The sequence below is a fragment of the Letharia lupina genome (assembly GCF_014066315.1).
Source record: "Letharia lupina isolate WasteWater1 chromosome Unknown contig_11, whole genome shotgun sequence".
In the NCBI taxonomy this organism is placed as follows: domain Eukaryota; kingdom Fungi; phylum Ascomycota; class Lecanoromycetes; order Lecanorales; family Parmeliaceae; genus Letharia; species Letharia lupina.
Genome location: NW_023502980.1, coordinates 451,213 through 477,632, shown reverse-complemented (window position 1 = coordinate 477,632; position 26,420 = coordinate 451,213). Strand labels below are relative to the sequence as shown.

Sequence of the window (26,420 nt, the reverse complement as noted above, 5' to 3'; positions counted from 1 at the left end):
CTTTCTACTTAGTATGAAGGCATGCATAGTACGAAGGGGCTAATGGTTACTCGGAGTATGGAAATTTACAAGCATGGCTGACCTTTGGTCTACTATGAGTATTTTTACCGTGCGATAGCTCTACTTTACCCTTTCCTGACCGCAAGTGTCGGTGTTTGACAGAAGATCATTGATAAGCACAACGTTTATTTTAGATGAACCTCTATGATACAATTCTTCATTCCGGAAGATGTCGAAAGAAGAATTGCGTTAACACCAGCTCCTTCCCTCCAACATCCTGTGCTGCACATCTATGTTCTCGCTTCACAATCTCATTCATTCAATCCGCTCCAAATCCATCCCAAACCCCTGCCTGACGGTTCCAAACCTCGCTATCCCTATCACGATGCAACCGCCATCTTTCGCGATTAGTCAGACCGGCGCAGGCAGGACGATCACAATGCCTCGCGAAAGCTCCCTGTCTCCCAAGCTCGAGGGAAAGCGCCTCTTCTTGTTCCCTGCCCAACTCCGTGATCGGATCCGTCAGCGTTGGAAACCGACCGCGAGGACCCTCGCTTATTCGTCCGATGTGAAAGACCATCTCCAGAGACTGTAGCGCTTGGAACGAATGCGCGAGGTCCGCAATCTCCACCTCTGTCGCCTCGGTGCGGTTTTGGTCGTTGGTCTCGGCAGCAGACTGTGGCTGCGATTGCCAAACTTTTGCTACGATGGCGCGTGCGCGTTGAAGGCTTTCTTCGTACTATTTTGCGGTTGTCTGGAAGAAGTGCGCATACATGTTTTGCGAGTCTCTTTCGAAAAATCTCTTTCGATGTATCATCCATCGTCACTATCCTCCCATGCTTCGCCCTCCTCCGGCGCCTGTACCGGCCGCCCGATCCGTCCTATTCTTCTTGTCATCGAGCACGGTGTCTTCCTGGCGTGGGGCTGTCAGGCTCCTCGTCGTCCGTGGGCTCGTGCTCCATGGGTGGGCGAGGTTGCGTAGGGAAGGATTGCGCCCGGCAGTACGGACGTGAGTTTTGGGCTGTCTTGCTGGGGGATGGTTAAATCGATATTCACTCTGAGCCAAGGTGGGGTTCGCATGGTAGGCGGATTGGGCCTTCGGCGATACCACCGTTGTCGAGCGATCCGTTGCCATAAGCATTGAGGCAGATCATACATGTGCTGTCTCTGGGTAACTCACCTAGGGGGACTTTGGGAAGCCCCGTGAGGAATTGTTGCGTCATGGTGGAGGAAGCGAGCTTTGCGTCCGGATTTCTGGGTGAGGTATGTATAGAGTCAAAGAATTGGACTGATTGGTTAGTCGCACTGAGAGTCTGTTAATAGTCGTCGACTCGGTTATTGATAACGGTGGTGTGGTAGGGTCTGGTGGTTACGTTTGGTCCTCGAGGAGTCCAAATCTCGTCCACTCGGGTTTCGTCCAATAATCTTGGCTGATAGGATTCTTATTAAATGCGGTCGGAGAAATTCCATCATTGCATGATCGGATGAGCCAGGGCGCGGATCCTCTCCTTTACGGTTTTCACCATGAATAGGAAATTACCTCCTTTTTCGACCGAGCTCCCATGGACTCGTGGGTCCCCATCTGCGGTACTGCTATATCCTCTTCTGCCTGCTATCTCTGTCCAAGGCTGCGACTCTCCTACCTCTTATCTCAACGAATGCGAACCTCAACCCTATCACACCGACGGCCACAAATCAATCGGACATCTGGCCAGACCTCCCAAACGAAGATTTCCACTACTTTATCCGAAATCGCGGCGCCGTCCTCCCAGATATAGCATGCATGATGGTATTTGTCTTCGCTCTGCGCGAGCTAGCGCTGCTTTCGGACTTTAACGGAGTGTTCCCTGGGAAGACATGGATCATGGACGGCTATCCCCAGGTTGCTCTCTCCGTGGGAGGAAGGACATGTTCTTGGCGATCATCTGGGCGCTGTTGAACTTGGCTCCGCGCAAAGACGACGAGCGCGTTCGCATACTAACTTTCACCAATGTTGGCATCACCGCGACCGTAAAAACCTCCTTCATCAGGGTCGCGGGCGTCCCGTCCCGGATCCTACCATTGCAGTATGGTAACGTTGTAACGTTGATGGCAAAACTGCCTGAAATGGACATTGTGGTGAAAGATAATGACGTGGTAGTTGGTAAAGGGACGATGCGATCAACGGCGTTGAGTGGATCCGTGCGAGTTCCTTTGACGGCGGACGTATCAGTCTCTTAAAGGATGCAGTCTTAAGACGAAAACTCTCCATTCTTCCCAAAGTAGCCAGCCCATCTCTTGAAGACATTCAATCGCACCTCCTATTAAACAATGGTCTAGTCGCGCCTATGAGAGAAACAACACTTCCGGTTGAAGCATTCATGAAGTTCAACAATCTGTAGCTGGTCTTTTTCCGCCCTGGCCGATTTCCCCTCCGTCCTTGCTCTTCTTCAAGTTGCTTCTCCCTACCAAGTACCATGTATCGAACATTCAGAACGGCTTGGGCGGACAAACTTTGCTTCCATAATTCGCATAGATATACGCAGTACCTCATAGTCAAAACATCTCCTTTCTTTCTTGAGTGTAAGATGCAGCGGACCGCGCCCCAAGCCATCTTGCGCTTTGTAATCAGCGCCGTTTCCCAGAGTACCTGAGCCCAGAGCAAACTACTCGCATTTCCCGACTGTGCTGCACGGAGTATTGCTCTCTCTCTATGGATCCCAGCTGGACCTTCTATGTCTGCTCCGTGACTGATCAAAAAAGGAACGAGCGTACGCGGAGCCTCGGATTCCATGTTGTCCGTTTCTGCGATATAATCCATAACTTCAGAGCTAAAACCTCTGAGGCCTGGGTCAGATCCGTGACCGAGGTCGCACGCTCGCCGAAAAACCTGGAGCCACGGCTCGAGATTTCGAATGGAATGCACGAAACTGATCGGCTCTGAGATGTCTTCTTGTTGGTGCGTGAAATTATCCCAGATAATGTGCGCCATCCATACCTTTGCATGAATCCTGACTTTGGCAAGCTATCAATACTTGCAGAATAAATTTGGGACACCGACCTGTGGCTCGGAAGCGTTTTCGGTTCCTTGTTCTTGGCTCCGGATCCTTTAGAGCTTTGATGATTTCGTATCGCTGCGGCTTGTTAGCAAAAAGCAACCAGGTTCTGATACTTTGGTGAGTAAAAGGTTGACCCCATCTTCGAAGATCTCTATCTGCGACCGCGACCGCAAGTTGGAGACTGCCTCGTACAGGCTCAATTTTATCAGCATCAGCGATAGCATCATTGCTTCAAGCCCGAATGCTGATTCGCGGAGTTAAAAATTGTTCCCTCCGATACAACGTGCAGCGAGGACAAGCTTGAAAGCAATGGGTCCAATCAATGTATGCCATGGTCCATTCTGGCCAGCTTTCGACTATCATTCAGATGAGTTCTACGCGTTGAGGACCGCATGTCACGCTGTCCGGTCAGTAGAACCTGGTGACAAATGCTGTCGTGACCACGACGGGTCTCTGTTTTCAACTCACCATGTTTTAGAGCGGCTTGAGACGCGACCTGCTCGATGCTATCCCCAATAGTACTGAACTAGGTGGTGACTAAGCTCTTGGTCTTGGTGACCGAAGTTTTCAAATGATCACGAACCACAATGACCTGGGTATGTAGTGCTTCGTCCTTTTCTCTTGTGGCAAGATCGTGTTTCCTATACAGAGTTAGGCGCTGGCTGCTTTATGATCGTGGGCTTTTGTATCGACCGCTCAGTGAGAGAGCAGCATCGATACGTTGCCCCAGTGTTTCGAAGGACTGGTAATGTCACTCGATCGTCTGCTGATCACGGACCCACTAAGATAAGTCGCAGTGTTGTGGAGATAATTTTCCACTTCTTCTGGGAAGTTGTTTTAATCCTCTGAATCACGGCAAGCTCTGCCTGACATTCTTGAGGTAAGTACTGTAGATTATCGACAGAGATACCATCTTTCGTAATAGAGAAAAGAAACGCTGTAGCTCTCTGTGACTCTATTGACTTCTAGTAGAAGACTATGGAAACGTTCTAGCTCTTCAAAAGGCCTCTGTATGCTCTTGAGCGCGTCTTTTACTGCACGGAAGGATTTGTAGAACGAGGCGGCCAAACGAAAGCTTACGTCTGCGAGACCAGCTACTGATGCAACGCTGGCAATTACAGACATTAGCTATGCCATTTCACGAGCAAAGAGGATTTTAATTGGCGCAATGGAAGGAGCGATGGGTCATGACTTGAATGTCACTAGGTAACATTCGGTACTCTTCAGAGAGGCTGAACCAACCTAGCCGTATCGAGTATGAGCGAACAGGGACACTGGCAATGCACGACTGGCACGTATCTGGCTCCGATTACAGCATCGAATATAGAATGTCAAAGTGAAGGCAGTACCCTAGTAAATTGGACATGGTTGAATCTGAAATCTTTTTCTTAGTACGAATGTTTTACAACTAGAAATGAACAGAAGACTTGTGAGTATCTTACGGTTCACCGGAGATCGTCGATAAATTCAGCCCCATGTCTTTATCCCTCCGGTAACTGATGCACTAGTCCCGCTTCCCCTTCTTCGCCCACCTCTGGGTCCTTTGCCCAACCGTCTACAAGGAGCAGCTCGAAGAGGTCTTTTAATTCGTCTCTGGCCTTCTGTATTTGCATTTTGGCTTCCTTGAACGTGGTAATACGTCCTTCCGAGGTCTCCAACTGCTGCCCATGCATGGTCTCGATTTCGTTACACGTGGATCGTGCCCCATTCTATTGATGACATGGTTAGATCAGGGATGTCGGTCGGGAATCAGGTATGCCTGAAGGCAGAGTATTGACTCACAAAGTCAAGATGGATATTCTTTAGATCTATGGTCAATTGCTTGTCTTTTTCCCATATTCTTCGAAGGGACTGGTCAAACTCCTGGTACAATACCTCAAGAATTTCTTGTGCGCTTGGTTCCATGGTGAAATGAAGCCTGGAAATGCCAGGAGATTCAATTTTCAAAAACTCTGAAGGATCTGTTAAGGTCTGACAAGACTGCAAGAGAGCTTTTGTAGGCGTGGCCACAAGAAGTGACCTGCGGATACGGACACTGACGTGGCAACCAAGGTGACCAAGCCATGGTGACGTGGGTGAGAAGATATCAATGCGCTGTATGATGTGCTGTTCAAGATCCGAACCTATGTAAATTCAAGGTGAGAGATGATATGATCTCTGATAGGGACACGGAGCAATTTTCTCCAACAAACATCCCCTCTTGTCTTCTCATCTTTTCCTTTCTCATCTTTTCTCTCCTCTCCTCTCCCACTCTGCAACACTGCAATCCAGCTCATTCACCCTTTATTTCCAGTACAGTTCATTAGTGCATCTCTCACAAAACCTTCACAGCAAGCCTCATCTCGGAGGGTTGTCCCCAACCAGCTCATGTGCCGGGATGCCGTTATGATCTAATTCACGGATTTCACTTCCGAGTAGCTCATGCTTTGGCGCATCATGCTGAGTCAATTCGTAGTGAGTAAGATCAAGCTCTCCCAAGGCGCCTCCCTCACGCTCGTGCATCTCAGGTCTTGCCTCTCCCCGCCGTAGCGAACCTTCGCTCATCTGGCTCCGCAATTGAAAGAGACGCTGTTTGAATTTTCGATTCTGAAAGATGAAGAACGCAAGGATTGCGAGCAGGACGACGACGGTGGCAATGGGTATACCGACTTCTATGCCCGTTTTCGAAATGTGACTTGGGTCTGTAGGTCGCGGTGAAGGCAAGCTCGTGGATGTTTTGGACGGTGTGGCCGCAGTTTGTGTCGATGTTGCAACGGAGGTCTGGCTTGTTAACTGTACGGAGGTACCGAGGCTTATGGAGGGCGAGGATGTTGATTTGAGTGTTGTGCGCGAGGAAATGGAAGTCATCCCAGCGGTACTAGAAGGTCCCGAGGAGCTAGCCGCCGTTGACTGACCAGATTTGTCGATCGTGGAGAAGGGATACGGCGCGAGTGAGGTAGTGAGATTGGTATCGCAGCAATTGGGACCACCGAGGCCTTGTCCTGCAGCACCCGCACAGCACCAGCTGTTGCCATTGGATTCGCAACGACTCACTTCCCCAAAGCCGTCAAATTGACTTTGGTTGCAGAAGGACAGGCAATTCTCGTAGCTTGGATCCGTGCAAGTACTTTGTGCGTAGCCAGTCGTTCCATGCTGTTGACAAAGCCCATTGGACAAGCAATCCCAACCGTAGCCGCAGCAAGTGGACAGATTGGGGAAACCACAGGCATAATCACCCGTCGCTATAGCCCCGTCCGGATTATAGCAAGTGGTGTTGCTGCTCATTCTTTCGATTGGAAGTCAAACGATTGGCGATGAGCGAAAGCCCGGCGTATATGAAAGAACTTACTCAAACCATCCATAGGCAATTTGGAGTCTAGGAAGAGAGAAATCCAAAGATGAGGAAAGTGCCAACTATTAACCGCGCTCCAGCACCATGTTACATGGCAATACTTTGAGGCTGTGCCTTGGACCGGCCACCTCCTAAGAGCTCGTTGATCATGCATGATGCTGATACTACCTTAGGGTCGAAAAAATTGGCCAGCCTCCCTGCTGGGCCACAATTTACTCCCCAAATTACCAAGTGCTACCCCACTTACCATTGTGTGGGTGTGGTACCATTGTTTCTTAATATTCTCAATATTCTCAAGATATTAAGTACCTCGCTGTCGTCGCCGTTATGAATAGGAACCTGCCCTAGACGCACGATCTCGGGCGAATTACTAATTCATACCCCAAAAGTATGGATCCTTACCGAATCATACCCCTAATTACTGAATCATACCCCCACACCAAATCACACCCAAATATGGGGTATGATTCGGTAATTTGCCATTGCTTGGGGTATGATTTGATGAGGATCTTAAATGATAGCTTTCTGAGATACGGTAAGAGGGTTTGATGAAGTTAATGGTAGCGTTAGGCTTACTGAGCGTCTGGTAGTAGTCGTCGACTTGATTATCGAATTAATTGATATATAAAGCTCTAGCTTTATATGGTGTTGGAGGTTTTTTTCACCAATAGAACCGTATTTTATATGCAAAACAGCCTTATATGCCAGTAGTGCTTTACTGCTGTCGCCGCTAATTAGTAAGCTGAGAATTAGGGGATAGATAGCGTGTTATCTACCAAATTAGTACGCGTAAGGATATATTTCTCTAGCATGTTCTCCACCTATTCATCTGCTACGAGACTATGAAGGACGATCCCGAGTTGGATGCGTGAGGATGACGAAGAATGGTGGATATAATAGTTGGAATAGTATATATAGAATAGGTGTGGAAAGGCTGAAATAGTAAGACTGGGGTAATTGGAGTGGGTACTTGATTGGCTACATAGATGACTAAGTAATCTTTGTACCCTCTCAGAAATACTAGCTTTATATGACTAAACCCCCAGTTGTTTCAAAATGGTCATTTAGAACCATGCTTTATATGCAAAACAGCCTTACAGTCAACTACAGCTTTATATATCAATTAATTCGGTATTGATAACGGTGGTGTTTGCGCTGCGCAACGGGGCGGGGTTCGAAACGGGGTTTGACCCTCGAAGTTTACCCCGCCCCGTTGCGTAGCGTAGTAGAAATTATTCCTTCGGGGGCCCTACGGGGCCTTACGGGGCCTACGGGACCCGAATAGGTGTCTGCAGCGTGAAGTGCGGATACCCTCGGGCTCGAAATTTCGTTCACTCGGCTTTTTCGTCTGATGGTTTAGGCTGATAGAATTCTCATCAAATGCGGTCGGAGAAACTCCCTTATTTCTATGATCGAATAAGTCAAATCGCGGATTATCTCCTTCGTAGTTTGAGGCCACTTCGATAACTTACCAAATCATACCCCAAGCAATAGCAAATTACCGAATCATACCCCATATTTGGGTGTGATTTGGTGTAGGGGTATGATTCGGTAATTAGGGGTATGATTCGGTAAGGATTCGTACTTTCGGGGTATGATTCGGTAATTTGCCCCACGATCTCACAATTATGGATGAGGAGTGATCGAGTTTGAAGACGGTACGATGATGCGGACAACAATCAGTATTCCGATGGAACAGAAGATGAGAAAGAGGAGCAGGAAGACGAGGCTATACAGTTGGCAATTCGAGCTGATACAAGGGATTGTCGCGAAACTGCGCAGCCATGTTGTAATGCAATGCAACCCGGTCAGTAGGGAAACCAATGACCGTAAGCCTTTCAAACACAGTACCACGTGAATGTTCCTTTTCGTTGTTCACGGTAAGGTACTCGTATCTTTCATCAGTTAGCCAGCCCGGCTACTGCGCCTGAGCGAATAACGCTGGGGGCCGAAGCCCGCGGAAGCGCACTGACTCCCGGCTACTCGAGCTTGAGCTGTGGCATTTGAATGTTCTTTTCCACTGTTTTTCAATACAAAACGACTTTTTGACTTCGTACAAAAGCATTCCTTACAGATCATGTGGTTGCAAAGAATATCGTTAAAGAAGAGACTCATCTACGGATTGTATGAGAATCCAAGCCGCTCTCAATGACAGTTGCACACCTTCCTACTCTATCTATCATTTCTTTGAATTCAGCATGCTCCACCTCTTCATCAGATACCTGGATTTGGCCAAGAAGGTCCAGATGAGCGATTTGTCTCGGAACGCCGAACAGGAATCTCCATCATCCTCCTTCAACCAACCGGAGGCCTCTCAGTTGTCATTTCCGCCATCCTCTCACCAAACGGTGGCCTCGTATTTCCATAGGCTGCCAATCCAAACGAAGGTCTCATCGGAAGCCCCGAATCTTCTTCGTGCACCGTCACACCAAGCGGTCTCATCAAATGGTTTGCCTCCCCTATCTCACCAGGTAGATACATATTCCCCCAGTCCGCCATCCTACTGATGGGACGCCTCATCCTCATATCATCCCCAAACGGGCCCGACCAGTACTCCGAATTAGAAGACGGCGACTGAGGGAAGAGCTTAGCGCGACACATGGGACAGTTCCTTGGAGACCTGTCTCCGTCTGACGACAGCCACTTTATCATGCAGTCTTTCCCAAAAATGTGACCGCATGGGAGTAGTACTGGTAGCTCTTGTAGGAGTCCACCGGTGAAGGATTCCATGCAGATGTGGCAACTCTTTTGTTCGTCTCGTAAGTTTGCTGTTTCAGGGTTTGGTAGGCCAGACACGAATTTGGTGACTCTTGACTGCAGAGTCGGTATGTTGGTCTCAACGGGGACAGAGTCCATGGCAAGTCGAAGATATGTTTGTCTTTAAGGTGGTAGGGTTTGTGGCTTCGGTCTCTGGAAGATATGCGAGCTTTGAAGCTTAGGCTTTGAAATCCGATAATTTTGGTAGATTAGATTCACACGCCGAGTTGGGGGGTTCTTTAGCGAATTCAGTGTTGGATGCCCGCTTCACAGGTAGACCGCCAAATACTCAAAGCTACCAGTGAGTTGAGCAAAATGTTGACCGAGGTGTCAAGCGAAGCGCTGTGATGGATCTTGTCGCTCAAAGGGGGAAAGGCGAGAAGACGAAGAAGAAGAAGAAGAAGAAGAAGACGCTGAGCGCACAGTGGGATCTACGCGTCTAAGCTAGAGTGTTGTAGAGGTACAGAGAGCAAAGGGTTTAACCGGGCTGAATGACTCTGACATTGCGGGCACACTTTGTCTTCTAATTTCGTGGAAATGATTTCCTTCCCTTTTTTTACCTATTGACAAAGATAGCAGAAGAATTTATCAACGTATACGATGAACTAGCCACCGAACGGTCCGAGCCCTCCAAACGCACATCATTGTGAACCTCCACTCCTGATACCACTGGATCCCAGCACTAGCTTCCTAAATCGCCCTCAGCCTTTCATCACCGCTTCCTCTACTGCAGGACACACCCTTGTCCTTGCCTCTTCAGCTGCTGTGCTTGCAAGTCAGCCAACTCCTTCTGATCCGCCCTCTTATGCGCTTTCTGCTGCGCCTTCTTGTGCTTCTCGTTTGCATATTTAGGTTTGTTTGCCCACTCCAGTCTGATCTTCACGTCACCATGCCAACGGCATTCTGCCTCCTCCCGTCTGACGAGCTGCCCGCGCTTATAGGTCTGGTTCTTGCAACTGAGCCCTTTGAACTGGTTCTTGCGGTCTTGGGGCATAGTCATGAAACGGATCCAATCGTAGCTGAAATCGACATCGGCAGCTCCATCGGTCCTGGGAATCATCCAGAATGGCTGGCGGCCTGAAGTGTTGCAACTTGACCCAGACGCCTTTATCTCGGTAGGACAATATTGAACGTCGTCTTTACCACGATAGAATTCGCAGCCGCATGGCCATTCCATATAGCTGAACTGGCACATGGTTCTCGTGCTGCTGAGGAGGTATATTGCTGGGTTCGGTGTATGCTAGACTGCCGTTCGACCAAGGATTCGAAAGCGGGTTAGAAAAAATTTGATCTTAGTAGGATAGGTCTTGCAAAGGGAAGAATGTTGTTGCTTTTGATGGTGATTTTGGATTTCTAGTGTGCTGTTCCACAAAGGATTCGAATGTAAATTGAAGTTTTATGGGAAGTGGGTTGAATTCTCTTTATTACTGCTGGCGGACAAAGCCCTTTTGTAATAAAGACTGCACTTTAAAACACCACGGCGGCCGTGAGGAGTTTTGTTACTCGAAAGCAGTCACCACGCCGGAAATAGGCCGGTTCGACGTGACACAAGTTCCGTAAGAGATCATAAGGTCGAAAGAAGAATGGATGGGGTGTGGGGATGATGAATCAACGACGAAACACACCACACCCCGATGAAACCGAAAGACATCTGGTTTCAGTGGCTGACTTTAAGGCGGGCGAGAATTGTTCATATATATAGAAGCATGGAAAGGGTTTTTGAGTGAGACGGACATGATGAATCAACGACGAAACACATCATACCCCAATGAAATCGAGAGACGTCTGGTCTCAATGGCTGTTTCTAAGGCAAGCGACAGAGTTTGCTAATGACTAAGTACGGGAGCGAATTGTTGAGGGGAGTATTGCGTGATGTGTGATGATTGCCCAGCACACGACCACATTCGTACCTACAAACAAAGACCGGTGTAGAGCAGATAGTAGAGCATGACAGGGGAGAATTGTCTTGTCGATGTGGGCAAAAACCATCGTCCATTATCTACAGAGTTCTGTCACCAGCGCTGAGGCATCGACCAAGCTTCTCCCGAACCCCTGGCATAACGTCCAGTATCTATGACCTGTTGCTAGCAACAAAACATATCATCACACACTATGGACCAGCCATTGAACAATCTAAAGTCCCCCAGATGTACACCAATTTGAATTTCTACCACAGATACCACAGGGCCGGATTCAGCATACTTCGCTTCAGTACCCTCTTGCCCCCTCGGAGCGCACCCTCTACTGCACGCAGCAACCGTCCTCCCTGTCGTGCTCCTTCCTCTGCTCCCTTCTTTTCCTCGTAGCTTCTGCCTTTTGTGTCTTTTCTGCCCTCTTCTGATCCTTAGCTGCAGTCCTTTGTGGTTCCTTTCTCTGATCCTCAGCTGGAACTCTTGCCCGTTCCTCTCTCAGCTTTCCAGACTTGGACATGATGCTCGTGCTTGTAAGAAGGTACGTTGCTGTGCTCGGTGCGTTCTGGATCGCTGATTCGTCGACGATGTGGGTACAGACAGCAGTGGTTTTGGCCGTACTCCGGTAGGTCTTGAGGAGGGAGGTATGGAATGGTATGGTGTATTATGGTAAGGTATGGTACAGTATGGCTGTTGGTGGTGTGTTTGGATGCTAGCCTGCTATGCGGCAAAGCAGTCGAAAGAGTTTGGCTGTTCTTTTGGCTGTTGTCCAGTAGGTGGAGAATTGCATGACACTGATCTGGCCTGGGGAATCTCTGGGAGACATGCGAGCTTTTATACCTAAGCCTGCGCTCTGAAACAAGGCGTTTTTTGAGGATTTCCATTGCTTATCAGCAGCTGCTACACGGAGAATAGCCTGGCATTGGGTCACAGAAGTCCCAGGCGGCCCTAAGCACCGATGACTCGCTCCGGCTCCGCTGGATATTGGCTGTGAAGTCAGCGAAGATGAGGTCATGTAAGATTGGATGGATGTACGAGGTCGTCACATGATGTTGAAACGAAACGTAGGCTAATGAAACCGAAAACTGTAACAGATGGCCTGAACAAGGGTCCCGGAAGAGGCCGGAAGCCTTGATCTGAGACTTGACACGGATGTCGCAGGTGATGTCAGAGGATTGGACTGTAGGAGATACGAGGCACTCGTTGTGAGTCAGAGTACGTAAACTCTCCTGCCGCGTCTATAAAGACTGTGCGATCCCTCCACCGCACTTATCTACTAGAACCATTTTCAGATCTTGTCTTCACAGCCTTCAACGCTAAATCTTCATAGACCCTTCATACTCACAGCAAGCCTCTCATGTATACCATCCTTTCGACTCTCCTTACAATCCATACCATCCTTGCCTTGAGCGCTGGCGCTCTCGCCACAGCTGCATTAAATGAGCGTCGATCTGGCGGTTCCGGGACACTCGGTCATGATGCGGATCTCACGATATCCGTCTGGGACGATATCGATTGCACTCCCACGTTTGAGCCGAACAGCGAGTTCCATTTGTCCTGGGGTGTGATGCAGCCCACTAACGGTTCAACCAATACATTCAAGCTCAGCCGGGTTCTAAGAGACAACGAGCAACTCGACTGGAGTGCCGCCACGGCAGATCCTCCGGGCGCAAACAGAGCTCGTTCAGAACGTATCGTCCCCGGTTGCGAGCACTTTCTCCGGACAATGCATACGGCTCCGGGTGGCATTGAGTCCTTACAGGAAAATACATGCTATCAACTAGATCTAGGGGCAAATGTAAGTAATCCGTCCGGAGAGCGTGCGAAATGGAATGACTGATGCTTATCTTTAGTGCGTGAATCTGGTCGATCGAAGTGATCCGCCGCAATTCAGTTAAGCCATGGTTCAGTGTGGAGCTTGGTAGCAGCGACAGTGGGCAAGACGGCGAGACAAATCTTGGAGGACGCTGGGGTTCTCTGGCCATTCTTTCAGCTGGCGCAACCACATGTATGAGAGATTCTGAAACGTGGATCTTCAGTGAATGCTGTTTTCGCCGTCCTGATTGGAGTCAGAGGTGATAGGGCGGTAAATAAATGAATGTATTTACAGAATGAGAATTGGCGTAGCATAAGGCACTCGATGAAACAGAATTTTGCCTTGTTCCACGGCTGTCCGCTGTCGCAAATAGGGAAGAAGGAGATGACATGAAACAGCACAGGGCAACAACACTGTATGAGTCAGAGTACGAAGGCTTATAAAGACAGAGCGAGTGCTCAAAGCTTCACATACCTCAGTTCGATCCATTATCAAGCCCTATTCCCACAATCTTCAGTATTCAGCTCTAACACACCTTGTAAAATCACTTGGAACAAGCCCGGGATGCGCATCATAAACTTCATCCTTTTCCTTATCCCGACCCTGAATGCCATGGCTACCAAATACGATGCGGTCGACACCACAGCCTACCCAGACATCAAGATCACGTTATGGGATGTCCCCAACTGTGGATTGAAGAAGCCTGGAGATCAAGTTGATCCCCTCCATTCTGGGGAACTGTTCGACACGCTTCCAATCGCCGTGAATTACGTCACTAGCATGAATGTCACATCTTACTGGCTCAGCCGAGACCTGATCAACGACGAGCGCCTCGACTGGAGTGAATGTGCAGACACGGCGTCTTGCGAATCGGTGGGCGATATCAAGGGACAGTGTACGAAGTTCCTGCTCAGAACAAGCCCGGATTCGAATGGAAATGCTTTGTTCGCCAACACTTGCTATTTCCTAGCTCCTTCGGCACATGTAAGTCATTGTTCTCGAAAGGAGTAGTTCGTGCGTGATGTACTGATACTCAAGTATCTAGTGTGTGAATCTCTGGGACGTTACGAACGTCACGGGTATCATGAAGCCGTACGTCAGCGAAAGAACAAGTCTGAGATGATAGTGATGGACTCAGCGGCACAGCGGAATGTTGAGGAGGTCCGGATCTTTCTTTAAATGGTGCAGCCACATGTATGACAATTTCTTGAGGGCAAATCTTCTAAGGGCGCCGTGTTGGCTGTCCTATTTACTGGGCAGGGATGATACATGGTCAGCACAGCCGGAAAAATTTGCAAGTCTATCTGGGGCGTTGCCATGTCTGCTTCTCTAGTAGACCAGAGGAATTCAGGAAAAAGCGCATCAGCTCCAAATGCATAATACTCTTACACAAGGCGAGAGGTGAGACTCTACGTCAACTCATACAGTTCTGCTCAATGCGACACGGGCAAATGTAGAATTCAAGAATAGAATAGATCAGAGAACTTTTCCCACAGGGGCTACCACTCCCTGATACTTCCGTCTGGCCCGGTAAACCCTTTCAGCGTCCAGGCTGGCGCCGTTTTTGCGACCTCCCTAACCTCTTCCTCGTCGACCTCAATGCCCAGACCTTCGCCATGCAAGCCTTCCACGTAGCCATCTTTCACATTCCAGACGCTTTTGTCTTTCACATAGTTGGTTATATCGTACTTTCCCGCCTCAACGTTGTAATGAATACCAAGACTCATTTCCTGAATCACGAAGTTAGGAGTAGCCATTGCGAATTGTACACACGCAGCCAACGCTATTGGTCCAAGAGGGCAGTGTGGCGCGATAGCGACGTCGTACGCTTCAGCCATTGTAGCGATTTTACACAGTTCTGAGATACCTCCGCAGTGCGAGATGTCGGGCTGGAGTATGTCGACAGATGTGTCATGTAAAAAGCGTTTGACGTCCCAACGGCTGTAAAGGCGCTCGCCCAGAGCGATTGGTATCGTGGTAAGGAGCGAGAGCTGCTTGATGCCTTCCGAGTGCTCAGAAAGTAAAGGTTCTTCGATGAAAAGTGGGTGGTACGGTTCCAGTGCCTTAGCCAGCTGCTTTGCCATGGGCTTGTGCAACCGGCCATGGAAGTCAAGCCCAGCATCCATACCCAATGCCTTGACCGTTTTCAGCCTCTCCACACTTGAATCCAATGCGCGCGGCGAGTCTAGCCAATCTATATCTTCAGTCGCATTCATCTTGATAGCCGTGAATCCTTGCGCCATACGCTCCTTAGCTGCCCTTTCGACGTCTCTTGGTCTGTCACCGCCAATCCAGGCATAGACTTTGACTTTGTGCCGCACCTTGCCGCCGAGGAGTTGGTAGAGAGGAAGATGAAGGCGGCGAGCTTTGAGATCCCAGAGCGCGATGTCGATACCTGAGAGGGCCGACATGAGGACAGGTCCGCCGCGATAAAAGCCAAGACGGTATGCAGTTTGCCAGAGGTGTTCGATGTCGCTGACCAAGAAGGAAGTATCAGCATATGTGCGCATAGTGTGGGAAATGCGTGTGATTACTCGGCTTCATAGCCCACGAAGCGTCCTCTTAGAGAATCGAGACAGCCTTCCACGGCGAGTGTATGGCCCTCCAATGTAGATTCACCCCAGCCATAATTGCCCTGCTCATCGCAGACTTTGACGAAAAGCCAACGTGGAAGGACACGGAAGTACTCAATGGTTTTGATCTTGGCCATTTTGGCTGTTAGGGAGGAGAGGAGAAAGAGAGGCGGGAAAATCGAAGGGAGAAGGGGAAGAGGCGATCACGCAAAAAGAGGAAGAAGGAGAACCCCAATGCAATCGTATGCGCAATGACAAGAGAGCTGTGAGTGGCGCGGACATTGACAAATATGGATTTGCCTCGGCGCTTCTGGAACAAAATGTCTGCAGGGTAGCATGGATATTCTGCACAGTTGGCGTTTTTCAATTCGTCCGGGGTGTATTGGCGGTCACGTTGGAGCTGAGTACCGACAGTAGAACGACAAATGAAGCATGCTGCATACTGCATGCATACTCAAACCTCGAGTTTTGACAGCGGCAGATCGACATAGTGCTGCACGTCATGGAGACCAGGGCACTGGCTCCAAGTGGGTCTCGCTGGCGCTATTTAAAAGTGGGCCAGGTGCATGGTGGTGCCGAAAAGAAAGTTGTTGTCGTTGTTGTTGATGTTGAGACGGCGTTCAGAGCGCAGAATGATGTGTAGTCGTTGGGCATTTATTCTCCCAGAGCATGTGAAACGTGACAAGGCAGCCTGAAACACTGCGCACCTGCCCCCGAGGCCATCTCACATGACAAGATCTGTCAGTGAATGAAAGGATATCAGCGGGAATATCACCATGATTGAAATGTACGTAGCAGCAAGCAGAGAAAGATGCGGTGATAGAAGGCGTTGTGTAGAAGAAAGGATTCCAGCGAGGTAGCAACTACAGCCCTGCCCCTGCCGCCGCTTCAGGCTTCCTAGTTAATTCTCCATCTCGATAAAAGGCCGCAGTAACCACATCCCTTTGTCCTCAGGTGACTCCAGTCACAACATTCTCCGCTGACCTGACTTCTGAACCCATGATACTGGCATTCTTACAGCTTCAGTCCATCTCGTTCTTTGCAGCCGTCTCAAAAGCCTGAGAGACATACCGCCGCAATGCCGGAAGCAACAGTAGAGCCCCCTCCTGCACCAACATTTACCCCACGACGTCGCTGATATTGTTGGACAGGAACAGCAATCTGACGCCACAGGTTCGATTCCTTATCTCCAGCAGCTGGCACGGCTGGCAAGCCCAGTACCCAATTTCGCTGCGACCCTGACTACACAAGCGGAGCAAGACGCCGAAGATGCGAACATCAGCTTCCTACGTACAGAACTGCCGCATGATCAAGGTTCTCGCCCGCGCGATGATGCCGACGAGAGTCGCCGGCGAATGCGGAGAGCCGTAGATGCTATGGCCGAGCCCCGCGTTTACACCCCGGCGCAATTGGAAGAGTTAGGAAGCCTCTCAACATATTCAGATCGAATAACGCAGCAGGAATACCATGGTTGGGCACCGGGAACATCTGACGACGAGCAAGAAAATAGGCCTGAGGGACGGGCCATCTCTCGATCTTCGGCAGCGTTGTTGGACGAGCACGTTCTGAGGAGGGATGAGCATCTAAGGGAGAGGATGAGACTGAGACGCTTGAGGGATGCCACACAATTAGAATGGCGGGAAAGTGTACCAAGCGAGTCCGCTACCCAAGTGTCCTCTCCTCGAGAACGATCGCACTTCATCGAGAACGACACGGGTGGAATTCCCATCGTGACGGAATCCTCGCTACGAACCACTGCTCTACTACAAGCTGTAAGACGCAATTCACAGTTCTCGGCCCGTTCAAGAAACGAGCTCCAGAGATATATCCTTGACAGGGAGAGAGGCGACGAAAGAGATCGAGCAGGCTCCGCACGCCCAATCGAGCCCTCGAATTCCAACCTTTCGCAAAGCCAGCGGCGGCAACTGCATCGCGAAGCTACAGTACGACAGGAGATTCAGCAGCATCGGGACCTGATTGCGGAACATCAACAACACCGCACCTACGTGGAGGAACAACTACGGCAGCAGCGGCATAGTATTGCCCAGCCAAGTGAGAACAGAAGACGACGCTACTGGCAAACACCCTCGCCCTGTCCTCCTAGCGAGAGAAGACCGGTCGATGAAGCCATCAAATATCTTGAGCGATTACGTTCGTGCGAATCTGATCAAGAAGGCTTGGAGAATGCAGAAGAGGCGGGCTTAGGTCCAGAAGAGTGCTGCCCAAAAGACCCTCAAGACTTCCTATTGAACGTTCAAACTGTACCACCACCGCCTCAGAGCTCCTGGCTCAAAGTCGGCGCTGTCCTTTCTGGCACCCAACACGGCGCCTGCCCATCTTCACTACCATCATACACTCCACTCATGCCTCCATCTACATATCGAGCAAGAGCCCGAAACCCACATTTCGGCTCCCACCCACCAAGAAATACGTCTCCAGTCCGTCACGCACCCTACTTCGCCACCGCAGCCTCGGAAGCCTCCTCTACCTTTGCAGAAGAGCGCTGGGATGTCAAGGTAACAGTTGACAGCATCGACTACAGCACCATGACCTTATCCGGCACCATGGAAGCATTCGATGTACCCGACAAGAATTCGCCAACAAAGGTTTCAAGCATCACTACGTATCTCGAGGGCGAAATAATTGATTTCAACACTTTTACCTTGGAGACTAAGAGTTTCAAAGCCGACACCCGTGTCGACGGGATGTATTGGCGGAAATTACCCCCTTTTAAGGATCTAGACGATGATGAGGCCATGGCGAGGAACATACTTAGCCAGGAATGGCTGCGGAAGGAGCTGATGGAGAAGTGGATCCTGATGAGGTGGAAAGGTATGCCCCAGCATGCTTGCCCAGGAACTTTTCAATCTGCTTACGATGCTGGAGCAGAGAAATGCTTCGTCACCCCTTCCAATCCTGACACCGCCCTTACTATCAGTGGCTTCTACTACGTCTCTTTACAGAGATCGAACGGGCATGTGGAAGGCTTGTACTATGACCCGCACAGCAACCCATATCAGCATTTATCCCTTACTCCTGAGAAGCGGACATTTCCTGCATATACATTTCGGTAGCGAGTCTGGGATTTTCGGCGGGCTGCCAGGTGTGTATAGATTTTAGGCGACATCACATCAGGACTGAGTGCCTAAATCATGCATATGACTCGGACATGTGGGCTCCGTCGAAATGAGTGTAGGCCGGAGAATGTGATGGTCGTAGTGGTAAGATACCCTTGGATACAGGAAATGCCGAACACCAAAGCCAAGAGCTGAAGTCTGTGACTTACTCTCCCTTCCATACCGATAAACAAATCACCGGGCTTCATCCTCATATGGGTGTCCAAATCCAAAGGCGCAAGCGCCAAAGACTGCCACATTTTCTCCAGCGCCGGGTAGCATCCGTGACAGATTTCCACTACTTTCGACCAAAGAATCGTCCAAGATCCAAACGCCATGACCTCCGCAAAACCCATCCACCTCGAACCAAGCGACCTAGGCACGAAAGAATAGTACAGACTCCCTCCCTCCTCCACCCTCTCCCCCATACACCCCGAGAAAACCGCCAAGAAGCTAACAACCTCCCCAGCTGGGACACAACCTACACCCACGACCTGACCACCCACGCCTCCACCCCAACCCACACCGGCCAAACATGGTTCGAAGACGTCAACGCCTCCCGCAAGATCCTCAAATACCTCACCGCCCCCTCCTCGCGCCTCGACCTCGACCGGCCCACGACCACGTTCCTGGACCTCGGCACCGGCACCGGCGAGATGCTCTTCCTGCTCCGGGAAGAGGGCGGCTTCGGGGGACGCATGGTCGGCGCGGATTACTCCGGCGGGAGCGTGGAGCTGTGTCGGCGGCTGGCGGCCGAGAAGGGCGTTCGCTCGAGGTCTGAGGAGGAGGAAGGAGGAGAAGGAGAAGGAGAAGGAGAAGAAAGCGGTGTGCGGTTTGTGGAATGGGATATCCTGCACTCCCCGCCGCCGTCCCCCTGGACGCAACCTGGCTTCGACGTCGTGCTTGACAAGGGCACTTTTGACGCTGTGAGCCTTAGTCGGGAGACGGACGGGCGGGGGAGGAGGGTGTGTGAGGGGTATAGGGCGAAGGTTGAACGGCTGGTGAGGAAGGGGGGCGTGCTGGTTGTTACGAGCTGTAATTGGACGGAGGAGGAGTTGGCGGGGTGGTTTGAGGGTGGCGGTGGGGAGTTGGAGAGGTGTGGGAGGGTGGAGTATCCGGTTTTTAGGTTCGGGGGGAGGCAGGGGCAGAGTGTGCAGAGTGTGGTTTTTCGGAGGAGGGGATGAGGGGGGAGGGGAAGGGAGGCGGGGGTCTGGGGTTTGGGAAGGGAAGGATGCGGTGTGTAAGTTCGAGGGATCTACGGTTATGGTCATTTGACAACCAAGAGCTTGAGGGCCAGGGAATTGTTACTGGAGATACCCACCTGAATAAAAGAAATTGATCGACATGCATCGTACACAGTGTGCTTCCTAAAAACACCCCGCTCAGGTCGCAGCCGATTCTCATCGCGAAAGACGATTTTGACTGACCAGCTAGGATCATAACCAGCCATCGATTGAGGTCCTTTGACGGACAGTAATAGTCTAGCATCCAACTCCGTCTCCGCGACCGCATCCCCCTTCCTCCACAAAGCCTCAACAACAGTCCCTCGCGATCACAAGCCTAGGTTGCCAACCCCCAACAGCATCCATCGCCTCTGCCATCATCCCCCCTCTGACCACATCGACCCCTTCCTCAGATCCCCAAGTTCACTGCTCCACGCCGCTTTCTCAGCAGCAGTTGCCGTCTATCTCATGCATCGCCTTGCAGTCTTGGAGATACCCGATCTCATGCCGTGGATTTTCAGGACCGGTGTTCTTACTCAAGGTGGTGATAGCGTGGATCGGGAATAGAAGTCTTGACGATGGAAGGGGCAGTATGGTTCAAGGAGCATTGGATCGTGCCATTGGGTGCGCGATTGTTGGTGCGGTGAGCCGAAACACGCTCCTGGTTAACTCGGGCCTCCATGGAGCAGGTGAGAGATTTGAAGCTTTGTGGCTTTGCTGGTAGATACTAAGAGAAAGTTGAATGTTTCCTTTTCTTGGAGAGATGAGCTGGGATTCAGCGTTGCGACTTGTAGCCATGGCATGAGTGCACAATGTAGCTTCCGTGTAGTAGCCCAAGTAATGGATACTAAACGCAAGACTTCTCTTGAAGCTCAAACAATACAGAGGAATTAGGAGATTGGGCAAAGGGAAGTGGTAAGGCCCTGGTGCAGTTGTTGTGCCAGGTGATAAGGATCCAGTTGAATGGCTCAGTTTCGCGATCTTGCCTCTTTGGCTAACCAGCATGCTGGGACGGGCAACGCAAATCGAAATGATGCTTCGATGTGGTTCATTGAAATGCTTCTAGGTATGCCGATTTGACTTCTGCATAAGCATAGACGCAAAGAACTGTTCATGCTTCCCTACCTTCTCGGTAGACGACGCCTGCTTGCGTTTGAGTATGGCAACCACAAGCCACTTGTTCCGCCCCGTTGCATCTTCTTGTCCACCATTTCGCTCTCTGGCCCACTCTCGTTCATTTCCATCAGCATCTCGCTCCCAGATGTGTTCTGTCTCCAGACCTGCTTGAGCTGCAATGTCGAAGAAAGAGGCGAGCTTTGCTCGGCCGGTGTGAAAACCTGCTATCACCCATACTCGGGCATTGTCTTTGTGAGAGAGGAAGTGCTCCATAGATTGGGCAAGACTGTAGTGTTCACCATCCATCCACAAACAGTCTGCGCAGAGTATCCGAGAAAAGTGACTCGCGTAGTCTTTGGAGAAATCGTCTGTAAGGACACCCCATTCATGGCCTCGCACAGTCAGCTTCTGCTGCAGCTCCTTTGGGATGTTCCTTTCGACGTTGGCCTTGGTATTGGCTAGAATTGCGGGAGAGGGATAGTCGGACAAGACGACCTCTTCAGCTCCAGCCAAAGCACTCACAATCCCCTCCAAGCCGGTACCTACCTCTGTATAAGCCTAGCTCTTGCTGCTATCCTTGTCTCCACGCACCAGATCCCAGCTCTAGAATTGAATGCCCAGTCACATCCCATTTACCGTCTCTTTCTCCCTCCTTTGTAGGATCACTGGCATCGCTGATGAACTCGGCCAGCTGTATACCGGAATTCCAGATATGATGAGCGAACAGCACCCGCTCGTCTTGATCATGTGGATCGACGAGGCTGAGATCCATATCTCCAAAGCGTTTGGATACATAGGTGACGTGTGAACCGGGATCGCCATGGAAAGTGCGTAGGTTGTCTGGGAACAGGAGACCAACGGCATTACTGTAGATGTCTTCTGCAGAGGAGACGGGTACCTCTGGGAGACGGATCTTCAAGGTCAGCATCCTGTTGGTCTCCCAAGTGTGATTGGTAATGGCAGATGCGAATCATGCTACTGCAAGATTAACACCAGAGCACAGAAGCGCGAGAGAATATTTCGTGCCAGAGCCGGGTAGCAGAAGTGAAACTTTAGCGCCGCTTCCTCGGGTATAAATAAACCTCCATCTCAGACTCTTCTTTCCCTCCTCATACTTACCTTGTGAGGAGCTGGGCGATCAACAAGGCCTTCGCTCATGATTTGAGCCCTGCATTGCACATCGCGGAGGCAAAAGTCATTGAGTTGCCTTCGGGCACCTCATTCGCGCAATTTTTGATGGTCTTCCTCACCTCAGAGGCTCATCCTTTTCATTGATGTCTCATGCCTTGTGCTGAGCTTTGAAGAAGAGATTCTATGTCGGCTGCATCATACGAGATTTGTTAGACAACGCTGACATGTTTGGTGGCCGAGAGCTCTGGTGAAGCCGTTGTCAAGTGTGCTCGTAGCTCGAACCTGAGCTGTTAGTCTGTAGAATGGATTGAGAGCCGCGCACAATCACCGTGATCTTCCTTTGGCTCAGTGTAGAATGTTTGATGCAGCGCTGGGCCACGTGTTGATATTCTAGCCCTACTATCTAAGAGTTGCTGGGTGGGTCACTTTCTCAGCCAACGGAATTAATCTGAAGAGGCCATTGTGGACCATCCACTGAAAGAATACCTAGTAGTCTTGACTTTATGCCATACTTAACCGTCTCTGGTACCCTCTCAATCATGAACACTCGCAAGAAGCTCTTCGGGGTGTTGTTAGATACGCGCGAATGTTTTCAGTGGCAATACTTTTCTTCTCGGCGTCAGCGGGCTGTCAGCCTTGGTAGACTTCGGAGTCAGCTTACAGCTGGTGGTTTTCTCGACTTGACGCCATGAAAAGGTTGAAGTAATCGAGCATGACTTCTGCTCCCTGCCCTGCGATACGTCTCACGCCCAGTCGCTTACGAAAATCGGCTCGAATCAACAGCACTTTGATGTTTTCCTTGTTTTCCTTCTTCGCATGTAGCCCGAGGTCTACACTGGAGCTGGAGACTTCTGACTATGCACCGATCTCGTCTTCGGCATGAGCATGCCAATGATCTGCAGATAAGGATAGATTCGACTGGAAAGTTCCACAATGGCCCATTGCCTCGAGTCTTCTGTATCACAAAGTATCAAATCCACCTCCATTCGCCCCACCTGCAGACCAACATCCTCGAGTAAGCTCAGCAATTCTTGTGGCGCTGAGTGCCTTTTAGGGATGCCTTTTGGGAAAGTAGAGTCAGGTTCATCCTCCAACAGCGGTTGTAACGGTATTGGAGCCGAAGCAGTTTCTAAACTCTGACAATATACACGGTTGCAACCATCGAGAAATTGAGGTTCGATGCTGAGGACACGTATACGTGTGAAAGCATTGTAAGGCGACAGTCTCGAGAAGCGGCAGGCCAGGTCGGCGGTCGGCAAGGGTGCGACTACATGTTGGACATGAGAGAGCACTGCCGCTTTGTCAGGAGCAGATACATTCCTGCAACTGCCATCCTGCAGGGTCTTCAACAATCGTGGCGAGATCATGAAGATCTTTTCCGAGAAGAAGGCCAACTTTCCGCATGCTCGGACGCGGCGAGAAGTGCCAGTACCATTTACCAGGAGCCAGTCCAGGTAGTGCTCTTTTTGTGATGAAGGTAGCGCGCGGAGGAACACAGCCAAAGAAAGACCCTTAGTCATTTGAGAGGGTAGCTTTTGATACACTTTGCCTAACTGTATAAATCCGTCCAGGTGAAAGGGTACTTTGCTCGCTACTGTGCGGGCGAGTATCTTGGTAAGAACCTCGTTTGGGAGGTCAGATAAGGTGGTGAGTAAGGCGTCGCAGCCCACGTCAGTACTTGAAGCAGTAGACGCCATGTTGATACAAGAGAATACCGAGTTTCACATAGACGATTCAGTGAGCATACAATTCAGTGATGCTCAACTTAAAGTATGAAGCCACAGTCGAGCCCAAGAAATAGGATGCACGCTAGAATCGAATGTTTCTGTATGATTCTCGGATAAAATGGAACATGATGGTAGACTTTCCAGGCTCTGAAAGAGCACCCAAATGATCAGAGAGGGGTGCTAAGGTGGCGATGGTCAGGACATTGCAAGCGCGATGATGGTCGGACGGTTGCTGGAAGGTGCTGTTCATCTAAACACCAGGAGTGACGCCCGTCCCATTATGGCTGCCCAGCGCCCACACCGCTCTTTCCCTTACTCTCAGCTGTTGGACTTCAAATGATCAAGGGGCGAAAAGAAGAGTCTTCAATTTGGCAAATACTGCAGAAATTCCAAACTATCGTACCGATTAAATCCCAAAGTCCAGTAGTCTTGCACCTTGACACAAAAAACGGCGATCAAGAATCCCATACTGATGAGGTACAGTACCTGGCTTAGCACTCAAGACGGCTGCTGGATGGTACGGAGTACATGATGAAGCAATATTCATCCCCGACTCAACCAAACCACATCCCGATCCGCAGAAGCCATGAACGTAGTCCCTCCGAACGCCGCCAACCTATCCCAGATCCCAGAAATACACCAGCGCCACCACGCGAGACACCACACCGCTGAATAACGGTACGACGTCCGGTTGTCCTGCGGTGCCCCCTCGAGATCATAGCCGTTGATGAGCACGAGACAGAAGGCTAAGTGACTTTGTGATTAGCACTGCTGAATTTGTAAGAGGGGTTAGAATACAGGTCATATATGATGGCGCGTGATGCTGGAAACTGTTGTGCTATTGACAGGATTGCTTAGCAATGAAATGCGCGGCCGCCTTGTTTGCGAACCAATGTTCCGGGGTCTAAGGTGTGATCGAGCTGTGCGTTGATCTAGGAGAGTTGTAGCAAGAAGTATTATAGAAAGGTAGGAGAGGGTGATCCTATCGCCCGCTGTTCGTTCACTAGCCTACTTATGCAGGAAGCCTTAGAGTTTGGCCTTCTGCCCAAGCCAAGTGGAAGAGAGTTGCACAGATGTAATCTCGGCGGCCTCAAAGCTTCATGATTCTAAATCCCAGTCTAATTCCATTTTGAAGCAGTCATCCTCTAAGTTTCAACTCGTCCAAAAGCATCCCATCCACGACTGCTGAATCATAGAATCTTCTGAGCCATCGAGATGAGTCTCGGAGAGGTTCCTTTACGCTGTTCTTGCCGCATCGCCTTCTTTCGCTCATACTCTTCTGCTTTCTTGTAGAAGATACTCCCGTCATAGACCCCACGGATGTCTTCCTTGCGCATTATACCATCCTCGGGCCATAGCAGGAGATATGTTGCCAGCCCTACGCCCACAGTCAATCAAGTTCCAGATTCACGACGTTATGGAACACCTACATTCCAAGAATGTTGCACTCCACCCGAAGAAATCGAACACCATCCTCTGCCCTTTCCAGAATCTTAGAAAGTCCCAAATGTCCAGCCCTCCCTTGTCACCCTTATCATACTTGGCAAATATATCCTCGAAATTCTGAGGTTTGAAGCGACCTTCGTTATCGTATGTCATAGAGTCGCTGCCATGCTTGTCCTTGTATACTTTATTGACGTAGATGCGGAAGAAGGGGTCAGGCAGAAACCCAGGGAGGGTAGGATATGATAGATTGAAGTTGATGATGAAGGTTGCAAGGGCAGCAAGGGGTGGCGACCAGCCCCATTTGCGGCAGCCAATGTAGGTATCTTGAGGCCAGATGATGCCGTCATGGTCTGTGTCCCAGTACTCGACGTGCTGTTGGACGACCTAAAATACCGTGTCAGATGAGGTTGGGTATGAAGGCCGATATAAGTACCGTCTGGTTCTGGTGAGTGGCTGCATAGTTATTGTCTGTTGTGCCGTTCGGCTTCTCGTGGGATGCAGCCAAGGTTGCCCTCGCAGTGCCGGCGTTTTGAAGCACTGATGCTGGTGGCGGAAGAAAGGGAATCCGTGCCTCGGTCACAGGTTGCTCAGCGATTGCAGTTTTGAAGGGCTTCTGGGTGACGGTAAGGCCGTTCGGGCTCCCAGCAACGGTGATTGAGTCATCACTACTCTCAATACCGTCCATCATGGGGAGGTTGACGTTATGCAACTGACTGCTCATTATGACAGCCAATTTTCAGTAGAAGGATTTTGGGTGTAGAGAAGGTCTCAAGGGTAAAGGGTTGAAGAAGGCATTTTGTATCAGTAAGTACCCTGATGAGGTCACCTGTGGATACGGAAGAAAAGCGGATGTCTGTACCGCTTTTCACTGATAAGCGATATCCAGCTCGGACGTCACAGAATATTGAAATTCGTACTCCTGAAAAGAAGAATAGGAGTGTTGAATCATGGCAACAACCAACAACGCAAGAGGCAGATGGTTATCAATAATTACGAGTAAAACGGCGGAGATCGGCCACGATCTTTTGCGGGATTAGGTACTCTATCCTATTGCCCGGGGTCCCGCTTGAGGGCATTACTTACCCCACCACCAACCCCGAGGCACCCCAAACCTTCAAGCCCAACTCGAGCATTCCGAGGCCCTTATGTTGCCTAATGTCTTCTTATCATCCTTCCTCTGCCTTTGATCTTTCGTCAGTCGACGGCGTTTAATGACAGGCCTACGGAATTGAGGAC

General features: G+C 50.2%; 11 protein-coding genes across 11 annotated transcripts; 3 read left to right on the top strand and 8 right to left on the bottom strand.

The window, feature by feature from the left end:
* Nucleotides 1–319: 319 nt before the first annotated feature.
* HO133_000704 (uncharacterized protein) lies at nucleotides 320–1,223 on the bottom strand (the record flags this gene model as incomplete). Its single annotated transcript, XM_037291641.1, has 2 exons — nucleotides 320–728; nucleotides 1,057–1,223. 2 exons carry the CDS (start codon nucleotides 1,221–1,223, stop codon nucleotides 320–322), a joined length of 576 nt encoding a protein of 191 aa, XP_037152003.1.
* Nucleotides 1,224–4,519: 3,296 nt separating this feature from the next.
* HO133_000703 (uncharacterized protein) lies at nucleotides 4,520–4,943 on the bottom strand (the record flags this gene model as incomplete). Its single annotated transcript, XM_037291640.1, has 2 exons — nucleotides 4,520–4,747; nucleotides 4,821–4,943. 2 exons carry the CDS (start codon nucleotides 4,941–4,943, stop codon nucleotides 4,520–4,522), a joined length of 351 nt encoding a protein of 116 aa, XP_037152002.1.
* Nucleotides 4,944–5,375: 432 nt separating this feature from the next.
* HO133_000702 (uncharacterized protein) lies at nucleotides 5,376–6,169 on the bottom strand (the record flags this gene model as incomplete). The annotated part of the gene is made up of 2 exons (XM_037291639.1): nucleotides 5,376–6,042; nucleotides 6,072–6,169. The coding sequence occupies 2 exons, from the start codon at nucleotides 6,167–6,169 to the stop codon at nucleotides 5,376–5,378; spliced, it is 765 nt and encodes a 254-aa protein (XP_037152001.1).
* A 3,681-nt stretch (nucleotides 6,170–9,850) lies between these two features.
* On the bottom strand, nucleotides 9,851–10,321 carry HO133_000701 (uncharacterized protein; the record flags this gene model as incomplete). The annotated part of the gene is made up of 1 exon (XM_037291638.1): nucleotides 9,851–10,321. One exon carries the CDS (start codon nucleotides 10,319–10,321, stop codon nucleotides 9,851–9,853), a length of 471 nt encoding a protein of 156 aa, XP_037152000.1.
* A 2,072-nt stretch (nucleotides 10,322–12,393) lies between these two features.
* HO133_000700 (uncharacterized protein) lies at nucleotides 12,394–12,934 on the top strand (the record flags this gene model as incomplete). Its single annotated transcript, XM_037291637.1, has 2 exons — nucleotides 12,394–12,834; nucleotides 12,890–12,934. 2 exons carry the CDS (start codon nucleotides 12,394–12,396, stop codon nucleotides 12,932–12,934), a joined length of 486 nt encoding a protein of 161 aa, XP_037151999.1.
* A 530-nt stretch (nucleotides 12,935–13,464) lies between these two features.
* Nucleotides 13,465–13,975, top strand: HO133_000699 (uncharacterized protein; the record flags this gene model as incomplete). Its single annotated transcript, XM_037291636.1, has 2 exons — nucleotides 13,465–13,836; nucleotides 13,898–13,975. The coding sequence occupies 2 exons, from the start codon at nucleotides 13,465–13,467 to the stop codon at nucleotides 13,973–13,975; spliced, it is 450 nt and encodes a 149-aa protein (XP_037151998.1).
* Nucleotides 13,976–14,351: 376 nt separating this feature from the next.
* Nucleotides 14,352–15,562, bottom strand: HO133_000698 (uncharacterized protein; the record flags this gene model as incomplete). The annotated part of the gene is made up of 2 exons (XM_037291635.1): nucleotides 14,352–15,327; nucleotides 15,387–15,562. 2 exons carry the CDS (start codon nucleotides 15,560–15,562, stop codon nucleotides 14,352–14,354), a joined length of 1,152 nt encoding a protein of 383 aa, XP_037151997.1.
* A 941-nt stretch (nucleotides 15,563–16,503) lies between these two features.
* On the top strand, nucleotides 16,504–19,725 carry HO133_000697 (uncharacterized protein; the record flags this gene model as incomplete). Its single annotated transcript, XM_037291634.1, has 4 exons — nucleotides 16,504–16,518; nucleotides 16,577–18,414; nucleotides 18,856–18,933; nucleotides 19,011–19,725. The coding sequence occupies 4 exons, from the start codon at nucleotides 16,504–16,506 to the stop codon at nucleotides 19,723–19,725; spliced, it is 2,646 nt and encodes an 881-aa protein (XP_037151996.1).
* A 1,101-nt stretch (nucleotides 19,726–20,826) lies between these two features.
* Nucleotides 20,827–22,038, bottom strand: HO133_000696 (uncharacterized protein; the record flags this gene model as incomplete). Its single annotated transcript, XM_037291633.1, has 3 exons — nucleotides 20,827–21,422; nucleotides 21,472–21,793; nucleotides 22,000–22,038. 3 exons carry the CDS (start codon nucleotides 22,036–22,038, stop codon nucleotides 20,827–20,829), a joined length of 957 nt encoding a protein of 318 aa, XP_037151995.1.
* An 803-nt stretch (nucleotides 22,039–22,841) lies between these two features.
* HO133_000695 (uncharacterized protein) lies at nucleotides 22,842–23,708 on the bottom strand (the record flags this gene model as incomplete). Its single annotated transcript, XM_037291632.1, has 1 exon — nucleotides 22,842–23,708. The coding sequence occupies one exon, from the start codon at nucleotides 23,706–23,708 to the stop codon at nucleotides 22,842–22,844; it is 867 nt and encodes a 288-aa protein (XP_037151994.1).
* Nucleotides 23,709–24,928: 1,220 nt separating this feature from the next.
* Nucleotides 24,929–25,905, bottom strand: HO133_000694 (uncharacterized protein; the record flags this gene model as incomplete). The annotated part of the gene is made up of 3 exons (XM_037291631.1): nucleotides 24,929–25,116; nucleotides 25,169–25,568; nucleotides 25,618–25,905. The coding sequence occupies 3 exons, from the start codon at nucleotides 25,903–25,905 to the stop codon at nucleotides 24,929–24,931; spliced, it is 876 nt and encodes a 291-aa protein (XP_037151993.1).
* Between the last annotated feature and the right edge of the window lie 515 nt (nucleotides 25,906–26,420).